Source organism: Tursiops truncatus, chromosome 15 (genome assembly GCF_011762595.2).
Source record: "Tursiops truncatus isolate mTurTru1 chromosome 15, mTurTru1.mat.Y, whole genome shotgun sequence".
Classification (NCBI taxonomy): domain Eukaryota; kingdom Metazoa; phylum Chordata; class Mammalia; order Artiodactyla; family Delphinidae; genus Tursiops; species Tursiops truncatus.
Window position 1 is genome coordinate 34,118,967 of NC_047048.1, and position 17,031 is coordinate 34,135,997.

General features: G+C 43.6%; 2 protein-coding genes across 15 annotated transcripts in view; one reads left to right on the forward strand and one right to left on the reverse strand.

Annotated features, from left to right (window-relative positions):
* Positions 1–10,944, reverse strand: part of UBN1 (ubinuclein 1) — a 36,989-nt gene extending 26,045 nt beyond the window's left edge. For 2 of the 4 annotated variants that reach the window (XM_004332078.4, XM_073792353.1), the window contains exons 1-6: positions 10,264–10,944; positions 5,715–6,002; positions 2,118–2,204; positions 1,464–1,559; positions 967–1,101; positions 142–245 (exon numbers count right to left, since the gene is read on the reverse strand). In XM_004332078.4, the coding sequence (XP_004332126.1) occupies positions 142–245; positions 967–1,101; positions 1,464–1,559; positions 2,118–2,204; positions 5,715–5,963 (671 nt within the window). In that variant the 5' untranslated portion in view covers positions 5,964–6,002; positions 10,264–10,944. The remainder of the gene's footprint in view (positions 1–141; positions 246–966; positions 1,102–1,463; positions 1,560–2,117; positions 2,205–5,714; positions 6,003–10,263) is intronic. The other 2 variants (XM_073792354.1, XM_073792352.1) reach the window with 2 other exon arrangements.
* A 123-nt stretch (positions 10,945–11,067) lies between these two features.
* The window catches only part of GLYR1 (glyoxylate reductase 1 homolog), a 36,435-nt gene continuing 30,471 nt past the window's right edge, over positions 11,068–17,031 (forward strand). For 8 of the 11 annotated variants that reach the window (XR_004522108.2, XR_012326132.1, XR_004522109.2 and 5 more), the window contains exons 1-3: positions 11,069–11,182; positions 12,222–12,258; positions 13,418–13,497. Coding sequence is in view for 8 of the 11 variants with exons in the window: in XM_073792355.1 (XP_073648456.1) it covers positions 11,145–11,182; positions 12,222–12,258; positions 13,418–13,497 (155 nt within the window). In the remaining 3 variants the exon portion in view is untranslated. Of the gene's footprint in view, positions 11,183–12,221; positions 12,259–13,417; positions 13,498–17,031 lie in introns of all 11 variants that reach the window. The other 3 variants (XM_073792360.1, XM_033840206.2, XM_033840204.2) reach the window with 3 other exon arrangements.

Genomic DNA, 17,031 nt, shown 5'->3' on the forward strand with positions numbered 1-17,031 from the left:
CACCGTGGGAGGCATGAGGGGGAACGAAGGCCAGGCCTTGCTGCCTCTTCTGAAGCTGTGAGGAGGAGGGCGAGTCAGCTCCCAGGTGTCCTGCCCTAACAGTTCAGACGTCATCCTAGCAAAGAAGCTGCTGCCTCTCACCCGGCTTTGGAAAACTTGGACTTTTTCGATTTCTTCTCCTTGTCATAAGTGTCATCTTTTTTCTTCTTCTTTATCTTCTCACCACCTTCCTTCAACTTCCGCTTCTGAGAATTAAAGACAAGGCACAGTTACACGGCTCCCTAACTCTGGGAGCAAGTGCACTACACAGCACCGGCCTTGCTCCGCCCAGGGTACATCCTGAGAGCTGTCTTACTTCCTTCACGAACAAAAGCTTTCCGCTCAGTCCTTGGACCACAGACCCGCAGGTCAGGACAGCATTCCCACTGACAGCGGCTTCTGGGAAACCCGGGCCTGAGGCAACAGAGGCCATTGTGCAGCCTGAACAGCTTCTGGTTTAAAATGAGCTATGTGTGGGCCTACCTTGCATTTTAAACACACAGGCAATGGTAGATAGCTTTCAAAATAAATTTATCATAGGGCTGACTTGTTCTCGTTGGGGTGACAGCCCTGGGAACTGAAGTCCTCTACATGTCCACAGAAGAGACACAGCAAGCTGGTGCAAACTCCCCTCACTCCACACCCTTCACTGCCCTCGTCCCCGCCCTGGGACCACCTCGACGAATGAATCCCTGCCGAGCCTGCAAGGACACAGGCATGGATACAATGACCGAGACCTCCAGGTTCACAGCACCTCGCCACAGCACACATGTGAGAAGGGAACCGCCAACCTCGGCACAGCTGGTGCCTTTCCGCCAATGTCCTGAGTCATCCTAAACCAGCACGTATTCTGGCAAGTCACCTACTGATCTCATAAGGTCATGTAAAAAAGCACTTCTGAAATCCAAAAGCGAGCAACGTTCTAACCTTTGGAGATTTTTTCTTCTTTTCTTTAATGAAGTCATCCTCAGATTCTGATGCTTGTCTAAACTGCAGCGTTCCCGAGTTAATGTAAAATCCTCCATACTTTGTAGTCAAAGAAGCAGGAACAAGCTCATCATACTGAAGGGGGGAAAACAAACGGTCAGCTCCAAGTTCTGGACTACAGTCCAAAGGTGCAGAGCGCGTCTTGACAGAGCAGATGTGACTATGTTTCTCTGTCACATTTCAGACAGCATGCTAAGAAATGTTTCTGGTCAATCACCAATGTCCAAGTTAGAAGGTGTTTTGGACATCTCTGATCACCATTTTCATAAAGGAAACCAAGGCCCAGATCAAGGTGTCACTTCCTCTCCCTTCAGTGCAGCTCTTTCCTCGTGCTAAGGGTACATCCACTCTGACTCCACCCCCAGCCTCCAGGCGCCGTCGGTAGATGCTAGGGTGCAGTGGTTCTGGTAGTCTCAGAGGTTTCATTAAGTACTTACCGCCTCAGAGTTATCGATGAAGGAATCAGATTCATCATAACCATAACCCATATCAATCAAGTCCTGTATTCGGTCTTTTCTACGTTTCTTTCCACCCTAAAATTTAAAATTGATCACATGCTTTTTTGTACTTGTGGTAAGAACACATAACATGAGATCTACCCTTTTAACAAATTTCTAGGTCTAGGGTCACAGGGTTTTTTTTAATACACAGAATTAATTGTTGCCTTGAACCCCATCAGCTAATGACTAAAGGTTATAAAGCACTGGAACAGTCTCATACACACACACTCCAAAACCTCATTCCCTGAAGGCCTTACAAAATAGGACAGATTTGTAAATGCATAGAGTGGCCTAAGACAGAAGAAAGAACTAAATGGCGTCATATGCTTTGCACCAAAACGTTTATTCTCAGGATAAATTCTAAGGGTAAAAGCCCCTTCTTATTCATCCGTTTAGCTCCACACGAGTTCCTGCCGTATGTTTTCTTATCTTAATGCATTTGTTTAATAACTTCATTCTGTTCTCTCCAAGGTCTACACTTGTTTCCACATCAGTGTTGATTAGATGATAAACCACTAAAGGAATATGGAAATGTCTGAAAACCTCTCCCATCCAACAAGGTTGTTTTGTTGTCCAATAGAGAAATCTTACATATTTTTCTTCAAATTTCCGGGCAAGGGCCTCCACTTTATGCCTTTCCTTTTCTTCATCATTGAAAGGATCCGAGAGATCTTTCTTCTGTAAAGAGACCATTCCACAAAAATAGGAGTCACAAAAAAATTCCCACAATGCTATTCCTAGTGCCTGCACTGACTCAACACATATAAACTGCATAATAAAAACAACTGTTTTTCAGAAAAGACAAGGTAGAATACATGTTACCTTCCCATAAGTGTTTACCTTAGCTGTTTAAGAAAGTGAAATTTCCATTCACGAGATTCAAGAGAACTTGACTAAATGCCTACAATCGCCCATTGCACGCAGCACTAGGTCCTGTAGGGCTCCAAATATGGCAAAGGGACTTTAGTCAGGGGATGCTCAACCCATGTAGAACTGTGTTCCAATATAACTGATTTCCTTTGTAATCCTAAAAATTATTTTATTCATTTAAAAACATTATTCTAAGAAGGGGTCCATAGGCTTCACCAGACTTCCAAAGAAGTCAATGGCTCAAAAAGGTTAAGAACCCACTGAGCATAGGACAAGCTCTTGACAGCTATTCAGCCTTATTGGTTAGAAGAGTGGTATGAACTTGCACTTCTCTCAGAGCTACGAAGAGTCAAACCCAAGTTCATGGCATTACCTTTCCTTGGAAGCTTATCTTGAAGGATCAATAATCTCCCTTCCCTCCCAATCTTAATACTCCCTCCAGATACTTTCATGCGGTTTTCCAAAGTTTATTTATATTCCATAAACTTACTCTTACATTTTTCTTGAGAAAATTTTTCAGAGTTGGACCTTAAGCTTCCATGGTAAGGATCTTAATTTTAATAAAAAACTCCTGTACCAAATACACTTAAGACTTTGGAGTCCAAAAGCACTAAAGATCAGATGCTTGTTTGAAAACAAAATTCTCCCATCTCACCCTCCCATCTCTGCCTACTGAAACTCCACTTACCCATAAAGGATCAGTTAAACGATTTAGGACACACACGTACAATGGGACATTACAGAACATGTACGTATCATAAATGGGTGGTCTTTAAAACCGCTTGTCTGTATCTTCTAATTTTTCTACACTGATCATATGTAACCTAAGTGGTTCAAATAATTTTTAAGAAAACCTACCCACCTGGAGCAGTGCTGGATTTAATGCATACTCCTTAATGCCCTGCAAACAGCAGTCATCCACTATTTCCTGAATGCATGAAGGTCCAGCTCTGTCTCAACACAGCATCTGGAATGTAAGCTCCTCTCTGTCTAAGCCCTCCGGGGCCTGTATTTGTACCAGACTTAAACCATTACCACATTGTGACTTCTGCTACCTGTGCTGGTGTAATTCTCCTAAAACATCTACAAGAGCGCAAAGTTCCTGTGAGGCTGGGACAGCAACTTTCCCACATTTACATAGTCCTCAGCATCCAGCACAGTGCCTTCACATTCTAAGATATACATGCTAAGTGAGTTAATACATGAATGTGTCAGATTACATTGTGCTTTAAACACTGCAGAGTAGACACTGTAATTCAGGAGTTCTGAATCTGAAGGCCAGGAGTGAATCCCCTGAAATTGGATCCAAAGTTCTCTGTGTAAGCCCCATGCATTTTTCTGCAATTGAGGAGGGCATCTGAACCCCCAAAAAGGTGAAATCAGAGCACTGGAGTTCTAATTTCAGTTGACCTACTAATTTGGTTTGAGCCCGTAAATAAATACCTTAACCAATCCCTGCTACTTTTTATTCCTCTCAAGGAAGAAAATCCTGTTCCTACTTTGGAAAAGAGTTCATGAATGGATTTGAAATTACTTTTTCTCATCCTGACCACTGGCCCTCATACAACAGGCTGACCCCTGGCACAGACTGAATTGGCTTCCATTCAGCCAATCAGATCTTTACCAAGGAAACACATTTTTATCTGAGTAAAGAAAAGTGGATAATCCTAACCAAAGGCACTCACCCCAAACAGCACAACCATGGATTAGACTGCTGGAGCACTGGCTCTGAGGCAATCTGCTAGAAATCATGCACCTGCATGATCTCATCCACACACACCACACCACCCCCACCCCGCAGACACACTGTGAGCCAGGTACTACCCTAATCCCCATTTCACTGAGAGCCACTCTAGAGATCCAAATGCTGCAAATGCAGGACCCTACTCACCTTTCCCTCAGAGGCCAGCCTAGCACACAGGTATACAGTAGGTGCTTATAAATAAATGCTCTTGACCTAGCTCCTACTCAAACTGTATGATTCCATTTATATGAAATACAAAAACATGCAAAACTGATCTCAGCTGTTAGAAATGAGAACAGTTGTTACCCTTGAGGGCTGAGGCAATATTTTGGGAGGGCAGAAGGAGGGTTTCTAGTGTCCTGGAAAATGTTACATTTTGTAATCCAGGTGCAGATTACATGGGTGTTTGTGAAAATCCATCAAACTGTATGTTTATCATATATGCACTTTTCTCATGTACATAATTCAGTTAAAAAGTTTATAAAAAATTTTTACAATGTTAACGAATTGCCAAAGTATCAGTAATAACTGAAGCTGGGTAATGGGTACATGGGGGTTATTATACTATTCTCTCTACACTGTACATGTTTGAAACATTCCATACTAAAAAAGTAAAACAAGTCTGCCAAGAAAATAAACAGATCGTTTAAAAAACATTTAAGAAATCAAACTGGGACTTCCCTGGTGGCGCAGTGGTTGGGAATCCGTCTGCCAATGCAGGGAACACAGGCTCAAGCCCTGGTCCAAGAAGATCCCACATGCTGCGGAGCAACTAAGCCCGTGCGCCACAACTACTGAGCCTGAACTCTAGAGCCCGAGAGCCTCAGCTACTGAAGTCCACATGCCTAGAGCCCGTGCTCCGCAACAAGAGAAGCCACCGCAATGAGAAGCCCGCGCACCGCAACGAAGAGTAGCCCCCACTCGCTGCAACTAGCAAAAGCCCGTGCGCAGCAACAAAGCCCCAGCTCAGCCAAAAATAAATAAATAAATTAACTAATTAATTAATTATTTAAAAATCAAACTGATTCTCAAAAGCCCTAAAGGCTGCCCAATTCCAGTGGGGAGTGGGGGATAAGAAATCCCAACAAAAACAAAACCCACAAAAATAGGTTTCTATCCATCCAGGTAAAGAAACTATTCAGAATATTACTTTTCAAAAGAGATAAGCAGGCTGTGTCTTTTGCTTGCCCTAATATTAGGCACAGTGAGATTCCCTTGGAAAAGAGAAATGTCTAGCATGAAATTCCAGCACTGGAAAAGCCAGGGACTGGTCACACTTACATGTAACATTTATAGACTTGGTATGAAAAAATCTGGTTATTTATTCATATTAGTTAGCCATAATTCAAATTAGCCTTGGATGTGCCATACATTTTCTCTAGCATAAATCAGGAGAATGGTTCTAGAAAGAATTCTATCCGTTCCTACCAGAGGAAAAACCAGCAGACCTTGTGCTTGCTTTGTGGGGGAGCCCAAAGCCTCTCTAGTGCTGCTTCCACCCTCTGGAAGCCCCATCCACACACGCTGCCCAGAGCATTAGATTTGCAGAGTGAGCTGGGGTCACTGGGGTATACCTTGTCTGCAGGCTGAGGTCCTTTCACCTTCCCTCGTAAGTTCTTCACCAGCTCTGGGTAGAAGAACTCTGGGCAGCGCTTGTGATCTGGCTCAAAGAGGGTAAGTGTGATCCGAACAGCTGCTGCAGCGGGCTCAGAGTCCTGATGCTGTTCTGCTCCCCCAACCTCCTCTTTCCGGGATTTCTTCAAAAATGCAGGATTCAAAGAACCTGGGAGAGAGGTGAACTGGACCCTGTGGGGCTCCGACATGGCTACCAACAAGTCTTAACAGGTGTCACTGCATGGCTTCTGTTAACATTGAAAAGAAGAGCCAGGTCAAACCGAGATGATAAAAATGGTGATTTTTCTTGTTCAGTTATACAGATTTAAGTTTAAAAAAAAAATTTCACCATCAAGAAGAATGACTGTTAAATTTATCTTAACTACCATTTGCTGCTTTTTTCTTCTTAAATACTATTTATTTTAAATATAAAAAATTTCATATAGATATGAAAAGCACCCCAAATCCTATCATTCAGAGATAATCAGTTTAGCATACTTCCTTCCAGTCTTTTTTTTCTATGCATATTCACTAGATTCTTGACACTAGAGAACCCATGCTGATAGAGCCTTAAAGAATCCTCAGAATTGCAAAGAATCCTAGACAAAACTGGTTTTCATTTAATTTATCCAATACATTTTTTTTTACTTCTGGCTGAGAATAACCTCTGTCTTAAAACCTCTTTATTTTCATCACCAGCAGTTTACTTTCATGTAGGGCCATTCTTCACAATGACAGTTTTTATCAGTTCAGAGAAGTGCTGCCTACCCCAGGATAAGTAAGACCACTGTCTCAGAAGTAGTGTGGCTAGGCTCACTTCTGAACACCAGCCTCTCACCACCCAAACTTGGGCCTCAGCAAAGTGACAAATTATCACAGGCCAAAGACCTTCAAAGTTGCTTGGAAATGATCAAAGTATATTGTGAACTACAGAATTCCAAGGATTTACAGAATATAAACATGTAAATCACACTATATATTGTGTGTGTGCTTTATGTGTAATTTTGTGTCCTACCTTTTAAAACCCACATTCTACCACACCAATAAATAAGAATATTCATTGTAGCCTTGTTTGTATATGAAAAATGACAGAAGCAACCTGAGTATCCAGCATTAAGGGAATGGTTGAAAAAATCGCAGCTTTTTTATTGATTTGTAAGGGCTTTTGACTTGTTATAGATATATAAATAATAAATACGTAATGCCTATCATAGCTCTCATACTTTCTCCTGCTTTGCTATTTACTGTTTAACTTTGCATAGAGTGAGGTATGTTGAAAGAAATTTTAGCTTTTTATGCAGTTAAAACTAGGCTCTTTTCCCTTATGGCTTCTTCCATTTCTTTTATGCCTATAATGTCCTCCTCCAACCAAATAATACTTGTAGAAGAATTTACCCATTCTTGTTTTATAGATGTATTTTTCACATTGAACTCTTTAATCCAAGTTGAATTTACTATAAGGTGAGAGGTGAGGCCCTAACCTGGTTTCTCCCCAGCATCAATCACCAAATAATTCCTCTTTTCCCTGCTGATTTGGCATATATCATATGTCTTTAATATCTTAAGGTCTATTTCTGAAATGCATCCTGTTATATCCATCTAGTATCTAGATTCCTGAACCAGTACAGCACTGATTTGAAAAATTCGATGGTATATTTCAACAACTTAAAGATTCGTTTTTATTATTCTTTTAAAAGTAATACTTGGCTATTCTAGCCTATTAATTATTTCAGATCAATTTAAAAATCACTTTGATAAGTTTCCCCAAAAAGCTCACTGCATTTTGAATGTAAATGAATCATAAATGTGAATTAGTTCAGGAAGATTTATATATATCTTACATATCCATATACATCATGTGTATCTGTATACATGCAATATTCACTTCTTCTATCATGACCATAAAATTGTGATCTATAAGACCAGGTAAGGGAGTAAAATATCTAAAAATGAAGAGTTAAAATAATTTGAAATAGAAAACAAAGCAACTGGCAGCAAAACAGGTTGGTGATGCAAAAGACCATCATGCACTAAGATGTCAAAAGAAATTCCCCTAAAAGAAACTTTCAAGGCCCCCACAACAGTCGTGATTCTCTGAATTGTGGAAATAAATCCCAGCTGAAAGGGATTTCATAAAGGTCCCCCCACTCATAAAAGCAGGCAAAGTGAAGGTGAATGTGAAGGCATAAAGGTCCCCTACTCATAAATGCCGGCAAACTCTCACTGTAAGAAGAGAATCTGCATGTTAACTGATGGGATGCAGAAAGGTCATCTTAGAAGTGGGAACTAGGTCCCTGCCCTTGACTAGGCAGTAATTTAAAAATGTAACCTTATCTCATCCCAAATTTTAGATAGTGTAACTTCAATCAACCCAGACGGTAAAAATTCATCTCTTGGTTGTGTAAGTGACTTTGCAGGCCTGCGAAAATACAGAAATAAGACTAGAAAATAAAGTAAATCAAACCTACAGCATATTAACACTTAGATTTTCATTTAAGTTTTACAGTCATCGTGATAATCGCTGTTGCTTGTTACTAAGTCATTTCAAACATTTAAGAGAATCAGACATTTTAATGAATGATGTTAGACTTACAATTTTAATTTGAAATGCTTAAGGTAATATAACTAAATTTGAAAGTGTGCTTTTAAAAGATCTGACTTACATTTACACGTTTATTAGACTAAATTTGAAAGTGTGCTTTTAAAAGACCTGACTTACATTTACACGTTTATTAGACTTAAAAGAGTTAAGTCCTTGGAAAGATTTAACTTCTAGATTTACAAGTTCACTGTTTTAGAATTTTGAAGTATTTGAGAGAACAAGCATATAAAGCTTTAAATGCTGTGTAAAACATTTAAGGGAATTTAATTTCGTAAAAAAGAGCTCATTGTTTACGGGAATTTAATCTATTAAACTGTTGCCTTAATTGAAACTTTGTCAAAAATCAAACATTTATTTTTATGTAAACATTCTTAGATTTACAAATAAAAGATTTGTCGACAAAGCTTAAAAGGCTTTAAAAAAGCTAAGCATTTAAATACTCGATTTTAATGAGTTGACCATTAATTCTAAATATTTATTTATTTATTGTTGGCTGCGTTGGGTCTTCGTTGCTGTGTGCAGGCTTTCCCTAGTTGCAGCAAGTGGGGGCTACTCTTCATTGCGGTGCACGGGCTTCTCATTACGGTGGCTTCTCTTTGTTGCAGAGCACAGGACTAGGTGTGCAGGCTTCAGTAATTGCGGTGTACAGGCTTCAGTAGTTGTGGCTCACAGGCTCTAGAGTGCAGGCTCAGTAGTTGTGGCACACGGGCTTAGTTGCTCCGCGGCATGTGGGATCTTCCTGGACCAGGGCTCGAACCCATGTGCCCTGCATTGGCAGGCAGATTCTTAACCGCTGCACCACCAGGGAAGTCCCCATTAATTCTAAATAAAAGTACAGTATTCTACAAACAAAAGCATCCCTCTTAAAAACCTTCAACTGATGTTATCCAAGAAATACTAGCCTCCTTTTCCATCTCAGATTATTCCCAGGAATAGTACTTTTTGTTGTTGTTACATATCCTCTTAATCATATATTCAAAATGATTATTGGTGAAATGTAGAAAAACTGAATTTTATGCTGATTTTGTAATTAGTCTGTTCAAGGAACTCTTACTTATTTTAATGGTTTTCCCTTAACTTTGTTTTTAAAAACAGGCCGTCCCATCATCCACAAAAATGAGAATTTTGTCTTCTCCTTTCTGAAAAATTATGTTTTATTTTTGTTTCATGTCTTATTGCATTGGCTAGAACTGCCAGGATATCAGACAATATATTCTTTACCATGTTCCTGACTCTTAACGGAAATGTCTCTAGATCCAGTGTGAAGTTGATTTAAGATTCATGTATTTTATGAGGTCATTCAAGTATCCTTCCTCAAAATTTAATAATTTTTAAACTAAGAGAGTGTGTTGAATTTTATTAAGGTATATCCTGGAAACTTAAATACGCTTTAAATGATCAACTCGTCTTTAAAAAAACACAAAATAGTTAACAGTAAATGACAGTTCCTGAAAACAGCTGACGGTACTTCAGGGAAACCGAACTCCAAAGAGAAACCAGACTGCGGACAAGCCAGTTCGCTAAAAACCCGCTTACAACCAGTCTCCGTATAACAAAACGCCCATAGGAAACGGCGTGTGGACCTGCCACCTTTTCAAGCAGGCGGTGACTCAAGAAAAGTCCGGTTCTAAGTTAAGTCAACACCTGACTTAACTGTTTGGGTTCTGGAACTGGGATTGGGACCTTTAAATTTTTTTTATTTTCTCCCTAGGATGTTGACGTTCAGGCAGACGCTGTGTTGAACTGCTGTTCACAGTTCCCCATTCCCCATGGTTTAGTTTTAACGTACTGAAACTACGCCTAGCATCTGCCTTCCTGCTGTCACAACTGCCTGCTCCCAACTTCCCTAAAAGTGTCAAACTACAACAAGGCTTACGTGAGAGCCCGGTCCCGACAAACACACGCACCTTTGTCACCGGCGCAACGTAGGCTACACCCCCACGGGCCGCACTCGTCCCCCCGCGGCCGTCCTCATGCCGGCCCGGGAGCCCGGTCTGCGGCGCCGCTAGCGGCCGGCCCCCTAGCCATGCCTCCCGGCGGGCGGCCGCCCTGCGCCGCGGCCCATGGTCAGGTCCCCGCGCGCCCGGGGGGAGCTTCGCCGGCCGTGCCGCCGCGCCGACCCAAGAGGAAGCGGAGAGACGCCGGCTCCACGCCGGCCAGGCAACTCGGAACCTCGGGGCGGGCAGCACTTCGCCCCTGGAGAACTTGCGGCGCGGACGCAGGCTGGGAGCGACTCCCCCGACGCCGGCCTTTAGAAAGCGCGCTCCGCCGCCCGGGGGCGACCACGCAGAGCCCGCCAGGTGCGGGGCCCCGGACGCGGGCGGAGGCTGTCTTCCAGGCCGCGTTGAAGTCCGTCAGGGCAGCTGCCGGCGCGGCAACACGGCCCGCCCGGGGGCCGGCGAGGGAGTAACGGCCGTAACGGAAGCGCCGAGGGGGAGAGGGCTGGAGGCCAGGGCCCGGGGGCGGGGCGCCCGCAGGGCCGGCTCCCTATCTCTTTTGGCCGGCCGCACCGTCGCCGCCGCCTCAGACCGCGGCGCTTCGTTGTCACAAGCCGGAGGGAGGGGGAAGGAGCCGGGAGTCTCCGGGATCCGGCGCGCGGAGACCGCTGCTCCCGGGTCACGTGCTGCTAGACCGACCAATAAGCCCCTACGGGCGCGGTAACGTCAAGGCAGCGGCGTGGCCGGTTACGGCCGGCCCCCGTCATGTGACCGGGCTCACTCCAATGGGCGGCACCGGGGCGACCTGATGTTCCCGACGGCCCGTGCGTCGGCGGTGGTTGGGTGGTAAGATGGCGGCTGTGAGTCTGCGGCTCGGCGATTTGGTGTGGTGAGTCCGGGCTGCCAGGGCCAAGCGAGGTTCGCGGGGAGCTGCTTCCCTAGGCGTGAGGTGCACGGCCCGCCTCGAGGCTGCTTTTCTATGCGCTCCAGGTCGTGGAGAGAGGGCGAGACAGATGCCGGCGCTGGGAACGAAGCCGGGCGGAAGGGGCAGCCTGGCCCCGGGGGACTGAGCCTGAGGGTGGCCGCAGCGGGCCCGGCTCTGAGCCCCAAGGCTGCCGGGGTAGGGCTGCGTTCCGGACCCGGACGCTGGCGGCGGGGAATGCCCGGCGCCGCGCGGCTCCGGGGGACGCCCGGTCCTCGCCTCGGGGTCTGGCTGGGGCTCCCGGGAAAGGAGGAAAGCCGGAGAGCCCGCGGGGCCATCTCGTCTGGGCAAGCCCGTCGAAACCTGCGTTGCGATGAAACTGACCTGTGCCGGCGGCTCAGCCGGGGGTGTCGAAACCGGACTGCTGGCGCTGCCCTGTGAAGAAATGGAAGGGGGACTTTTCCTTTACAACCGAAGGGTTGGCAGTGACCAGTACCTTCTTGGGTGCCTCTCGTGGTCTGCTTCTGTGTCCCAGACAACCGCCCGAACCGAGACTGACTGTCGCCGCCTCCCTCGAGCTGCGTAGCTCGTTTCTCGACCCAGAGGAAGGGCTTCCATAAGCATTTGTCAAAGCCGGGCTGGTGAATTAAACCAGACTTTGTAAGGGGAAGTCTGTGTTTACAGAGCGAACTGCCCCCCACCCCCGTCACGTCACGGAGAGGCTCTAGACAAACGACTCTTGGTGGTTTTGTTTTTTTGTGTTTCTTCTCACCAGCAGAATGCCCATACCTATGCACATAAGTCTACAATTTTGCATTGCACTTCTGAGGGACTTGGGCCTCTTGGGCCCAGCTGTGGAAGTCACGTTAAGAACTCCGGGTTGCCAGCTTTTCTTCTGGCACTTGAGGGTGGAAGTGGAGATTTAGGGAAATAAATTGCATGTTGAGTGAGTTGAAGATGGACTGGCTTTTCCAGGGCAAATGCTGACTCTCTTTGTTTTCTCTAGGGGGAAACTTGGCCGGTATCCTCCTTGGCCGGGAAAGGTGAGTGTCTTGCTACTAAGACGTCTAAAGTTGGGTTTGAGGAAGGGGAGAATGTAAGATGTATTCCCCCTCAGTTTCTAGCATTGAGTTAAACTGGGCTTATTTAAATAACACTCGGAATTTTTTTCTCTTTAGTATCAGTTTATTTAGAAACGGCAGTATAATATAAACCAGATCCTTTAATCTGTAGTAAGTTATTATTTTTTGAATCAGAGGTGGCTTGTGATAAAGTCTTTTAATCCTGAAAATCCATTCTAACTTGAATTTAGCTTTGCAGTTAAATCTAACAAAAGGAGAAGCAAATAAATTTTCCAGGAAGAAAAATCTAAATGTAGGTTAGTGAAAAGTCAAAGTATTTTTGTCCCAACTAAGTTTAAATCTTTTTTCCATTTTACCATATGTGCTACTCCAGTGCATCTTTGCAGAAGTTGGCATTCCACATTTTGCATGAGGCGATCCCTCATAGCTTTCCAAATGTTCTGTTTTTATATTCTTGCTAGGAGCCCAGGAAATGTCTTTAGACTGTCTCTTTGCAATATGGCATTTTCAGTGCCTCAGTTGTTCTTCATTGTCGCTGTTACCTGTCTCAACTCTTCCTGCACAGAAGTATTTTTAAGAGTATTCTCTATATTTCTTCAGTGATGACAGGCTCACATTGCAGGGGGTAATGACGTTGGCCTTAGTTTTAACTGCTTTTAAAACAGGGCCGGGCTTCCCTGGTGGCGCAGTGGTTGAGAGTCCGCCTGCCGATGCAGGGGACACGGGTTCGTGCCCCGATCCGGGAAGATCCCACATGCCACAGAGCGGCTGGGCCCGTGAGCCATGGCCGCTGAGCCTGTGCGTCCGGAGCCTGTGCTCCGCAATGGGAGAGGCCACAACAGTGAGAGGCCTGCGTACCCCCCACACACACAAAAAAAACAGGGTCATTTTAGTGAAAGGTATATTGTATCTGCTGAACACTGTAGATCATAGTAGATGTAGGGAACTCCTGGCATATTTGCACATTTCCACATATCTCAGTAGAAAAGTGACAGATTTGGACAGAAACTAGGCCCTGTGTTTGGTTTTGTTTTTTAAGATGTACTTCTTTTGTTTTATTTTTTTTCTTACCAACTTATACCTGTGGAAAAAAGCCTTTTTCTTCCCTTTCATCCCCTAGATTGTTAACCCACCCAAGGACTTAAAGAAACCGCGTGGGAAGAAATGCTTCTTTGTAAAGTTTTTTGGAACAGAAGATCAGTGAGTAGTGCTCACCAACAGTTTCACTTTCCCTACGTTTGGGAGTTGCCCTGGGTTGAAGCTGCTTTGTGAATATTCTATGGATCCTAGTTCAGTCTCATTGTAGTCTGTAAGAATGGCATATCATTCTGGCTTCATACCTAAGTAAAAGGTGCTATTCTTATCTCCCAGAAATTGTCCTGGGCAGCTGTCCTGGGACCAGTGACAATGTCAGTCAGGTGGGAAGTGGGGTGCCACCTTCCAAATATGATAACCTCGTTGAGATCAGTTCTCACGTCTCTTTACCCAACCCCACAGGCAGTTCCTTTTATCAGGGCCATGTTTGGTTCTCTTTTAATGGCTGTTTATCATCGTAGCTCAGGCATGAGGTATGCAGTGAAAGCTAAAATTTCATTCATCTTAAAGTAATTGCTTAGTCTTGTTCTTGTAAAACTAGATGATTTGATCTAGTGTTCTAACGGTAAAGCCTTTTTTTTTTAATCTTCATTGGAGTATAATTGCTTCACAATACGTGTTAGTTTCTGTTGTACACCAAAGTGAATCAGCCATATGCATACATATGTCCCAGTATCCCCTCCCTCTTGAGCCTCCCTCTCATCCTCCCTATCACACCCCTCTAGGTCATGGGAAAGCACTGAGCCCATCTCCCTGTGCTATGCTGCTGGTTCCCACCAGCCAACTGTTTTACATTCAATAGTGTATATATGTCGATGCTACTCTCACTTTGCCCCAGCTTCCCCTTCCACCCCATGTCCTCAAGTCCATTCTCTATGTCTGCCTCTTTATTCCTGCCCTGCAACTAGGTTCATCAGTACCTTTTTTTTTTTTTTTTTGGTTCCATATATATGCGTTAGCATACGGTATTTGTTTTTCTTTTTCTGACTTACTTTACTCTGCATGACAGACTCTAGGTCCATCCACCTCACTACAAATAACTCAATTTCGTTTCTTTTTATGGCTGAGTAATATTCCATTGTATATATGTGACACATCTTCTTTATCCATTCATCTGTTGATGGACATTTAAGTTGGTTCCATGTCCTGGCTATTGTAAATAGTGCTGCAGTGAACGTTTGTGGTACATGTCTCTTTTTGAAGTATGGCTTTCTCAGGGTATATGCCCAGTAGTGGGATTGCTGGGTCATACGGTAGTGCTATTTTTAGTTTTTTAAGGAACCTCCATACTGTTCTCCATAGTGGCTGTATCAGTTTACATTCCCACCAACAGTGCAGGAGGGTGCCCTTTTCACCACACCCTTTCCAGCATTTATTGTTTCTAGATTTTTTGATAACAGCCATTCTCACCAGCGTGAGGTGATACCTCATTGTAGTTTTGATTTGCATTTCTTTAATAATTAGTGATGTTGAGCATCTTTTCATGTGCCTCTTGGCCATCTGTATGTCTTCCTTGGTGAAATGTCTATTTAGGTCTTCTGCCCATTTTTTAACTGGATTGTTCTTTGGTTATTGAGCTCCATGAGCTGTTTGTATATTTTGGAGATTAATCCTTAAGAGGTTTATAGTGTCTGGTCTTACATTTAGGTCTTTAATCCATTTGGAGTTTATTTTTGTGTATGGTGTTAGGTAGTGTTCTAATTTCATTCTTTTACATGTAGCTGTCCAGTTTTCCCAGCACCACTTACTGAAGAGGCTGTCTTTTCTCTGTTGTATGTTCTCACCTCCATTGTCATAAATTAGGTGACCATATGTGCATGGGTTTATCTCTGAGCCTTCTATCCTGTGCCATTGATCTATGTTTCTGTTTTTGTGCCAGTACCATACTGTCTTGATTAGTGTAGCTTTGTGGTATAGTTTGAAGTCGGGGAGCCTGATTCCTCCAACTCCATTTTTCTGTCTCAGGATTGCTTTGGCTGTTCGGGGTCTTTTGTAACAGTAAAGCTTTTTAACCAGATCTGTTTTAGAGTTGAAATCAGGACTATTAATTTGAGATTCTTCAATAGGCCATATAAGAAGTCACAGTGAAGCAAAGAATGTGTATTTGAGTTTCCAGCGACTTGTTTAGCTTTCTCATCACTCCATCAAGTTGATTGCCTGGGTCTAGCTAGATGGTTTGATTTAAGTAGTTGTGTTTCTATTTATGATTCTTACAGGAAAACGTAGCTTTGGGTTTGAAAAATGTCTGTGACTTTCCTGATATATCTAATACCAACATTTAAAATATACATTTCTAGAAAGCGATATATAATATTCCATAGGAAAATCTCTTACAACAGTATTTTTCACTGGCAAGCTTATGTGTCAGAGTGCTTACCCTGGTTTAGAGTTTGCATGGCATGTCTACCTTCACCAAAAACATATACAGACATACCCAGCCCCAGTTCTTGTCACAAGCTAACTCAGCAGCCTTTTGGTGGCAATATTTCAAGGGAGTCACTGACCCAGAGCTGTGAGAGCAAGAGACAATCTGGAAGAGGGAATGTTCTGGTAATGCCTTGAATTTACAGCAAAGATTGTCTGGATGCAGACAAGTGGAGCCACACTCCACATTGCTGGACACCAAAGGGAACTTCCAGAAAAGCAAATGCTGTGGTCCCCATCTTCCAGGGACTCAGGACAAGACATAAACTCAGGTGACAAGACGTAAACATTTTAGATGGGATTAAGTGCAGAATGAGCGATGTGTAGAATTATTGTTAAAGGGTTCTAGAACAAGAAGAGATCAGCAGAGAACAGCTAGGTCAAAGAAGGTTGCTGGAGAGATGGGATTTAGGTCAAACTCTGGAGGATGTCTAGAATTTGGACAGGCAAGAATAGTAAAGGCATTCCAGGCAGTGGGGCTACTGTAAACCCCTGGGAGTTAAGTTGGATGTGTGGACAGAGAGAGCCTTCCTGCGTGAGGTAAAGAACTTGTGCTTGGGGAGAACAGGGGCAACGTGGTTGGCCCAGCTTGGTTAGCTAAATGAAGAAGTACGCAAGTCTGAAACACAAATGGGACCTCATAGAAAGTGGGAAGTTAATCAGCTTACAGGAGACCTGAAAGCTATTGTGTTTTTATGATAATTTTTTAAATGCTAGAAGGCTAGAAGAATAAACTGTCGTCCCTATGTATACAAAATACTACAAATAGGACACAGGAAATTGGACCTGAGGGAATCTCAGCTCTCAAGCACTCAACCAGGCAAACCTTTGAAGCCAGTGAAAAGGATGAGTTTCCTGGAACAAAAATAACGTGTTGGTGGTGGTAATGATGTGATTTCTAACTAAAGTTCTTTGAGGAGATTCATAAGCAAGTGGATACACAGCTGTGGCTAGGTATAATATCTTTAGTCTTCTAAACCTCCTTGATAGTGTTTGTAAAAAACCATTTAAAAATTAAGCTATCAGGGAACATGTTAACTTTTTGTGGCTAAGCGGTTGCCTTCATGAAAGGAAACAAAGGTTAAGGATCTACAGTACGTCTCTAAAGGGAGAAGGGTTCTTAGTGATCAGTGTTAGGCAGACTTTATTTAGAATCTTTGTATTAACTGAAGGCAAAATCTCCAGATTGTTTGGTAGCAGTGAATTACTTTGGGG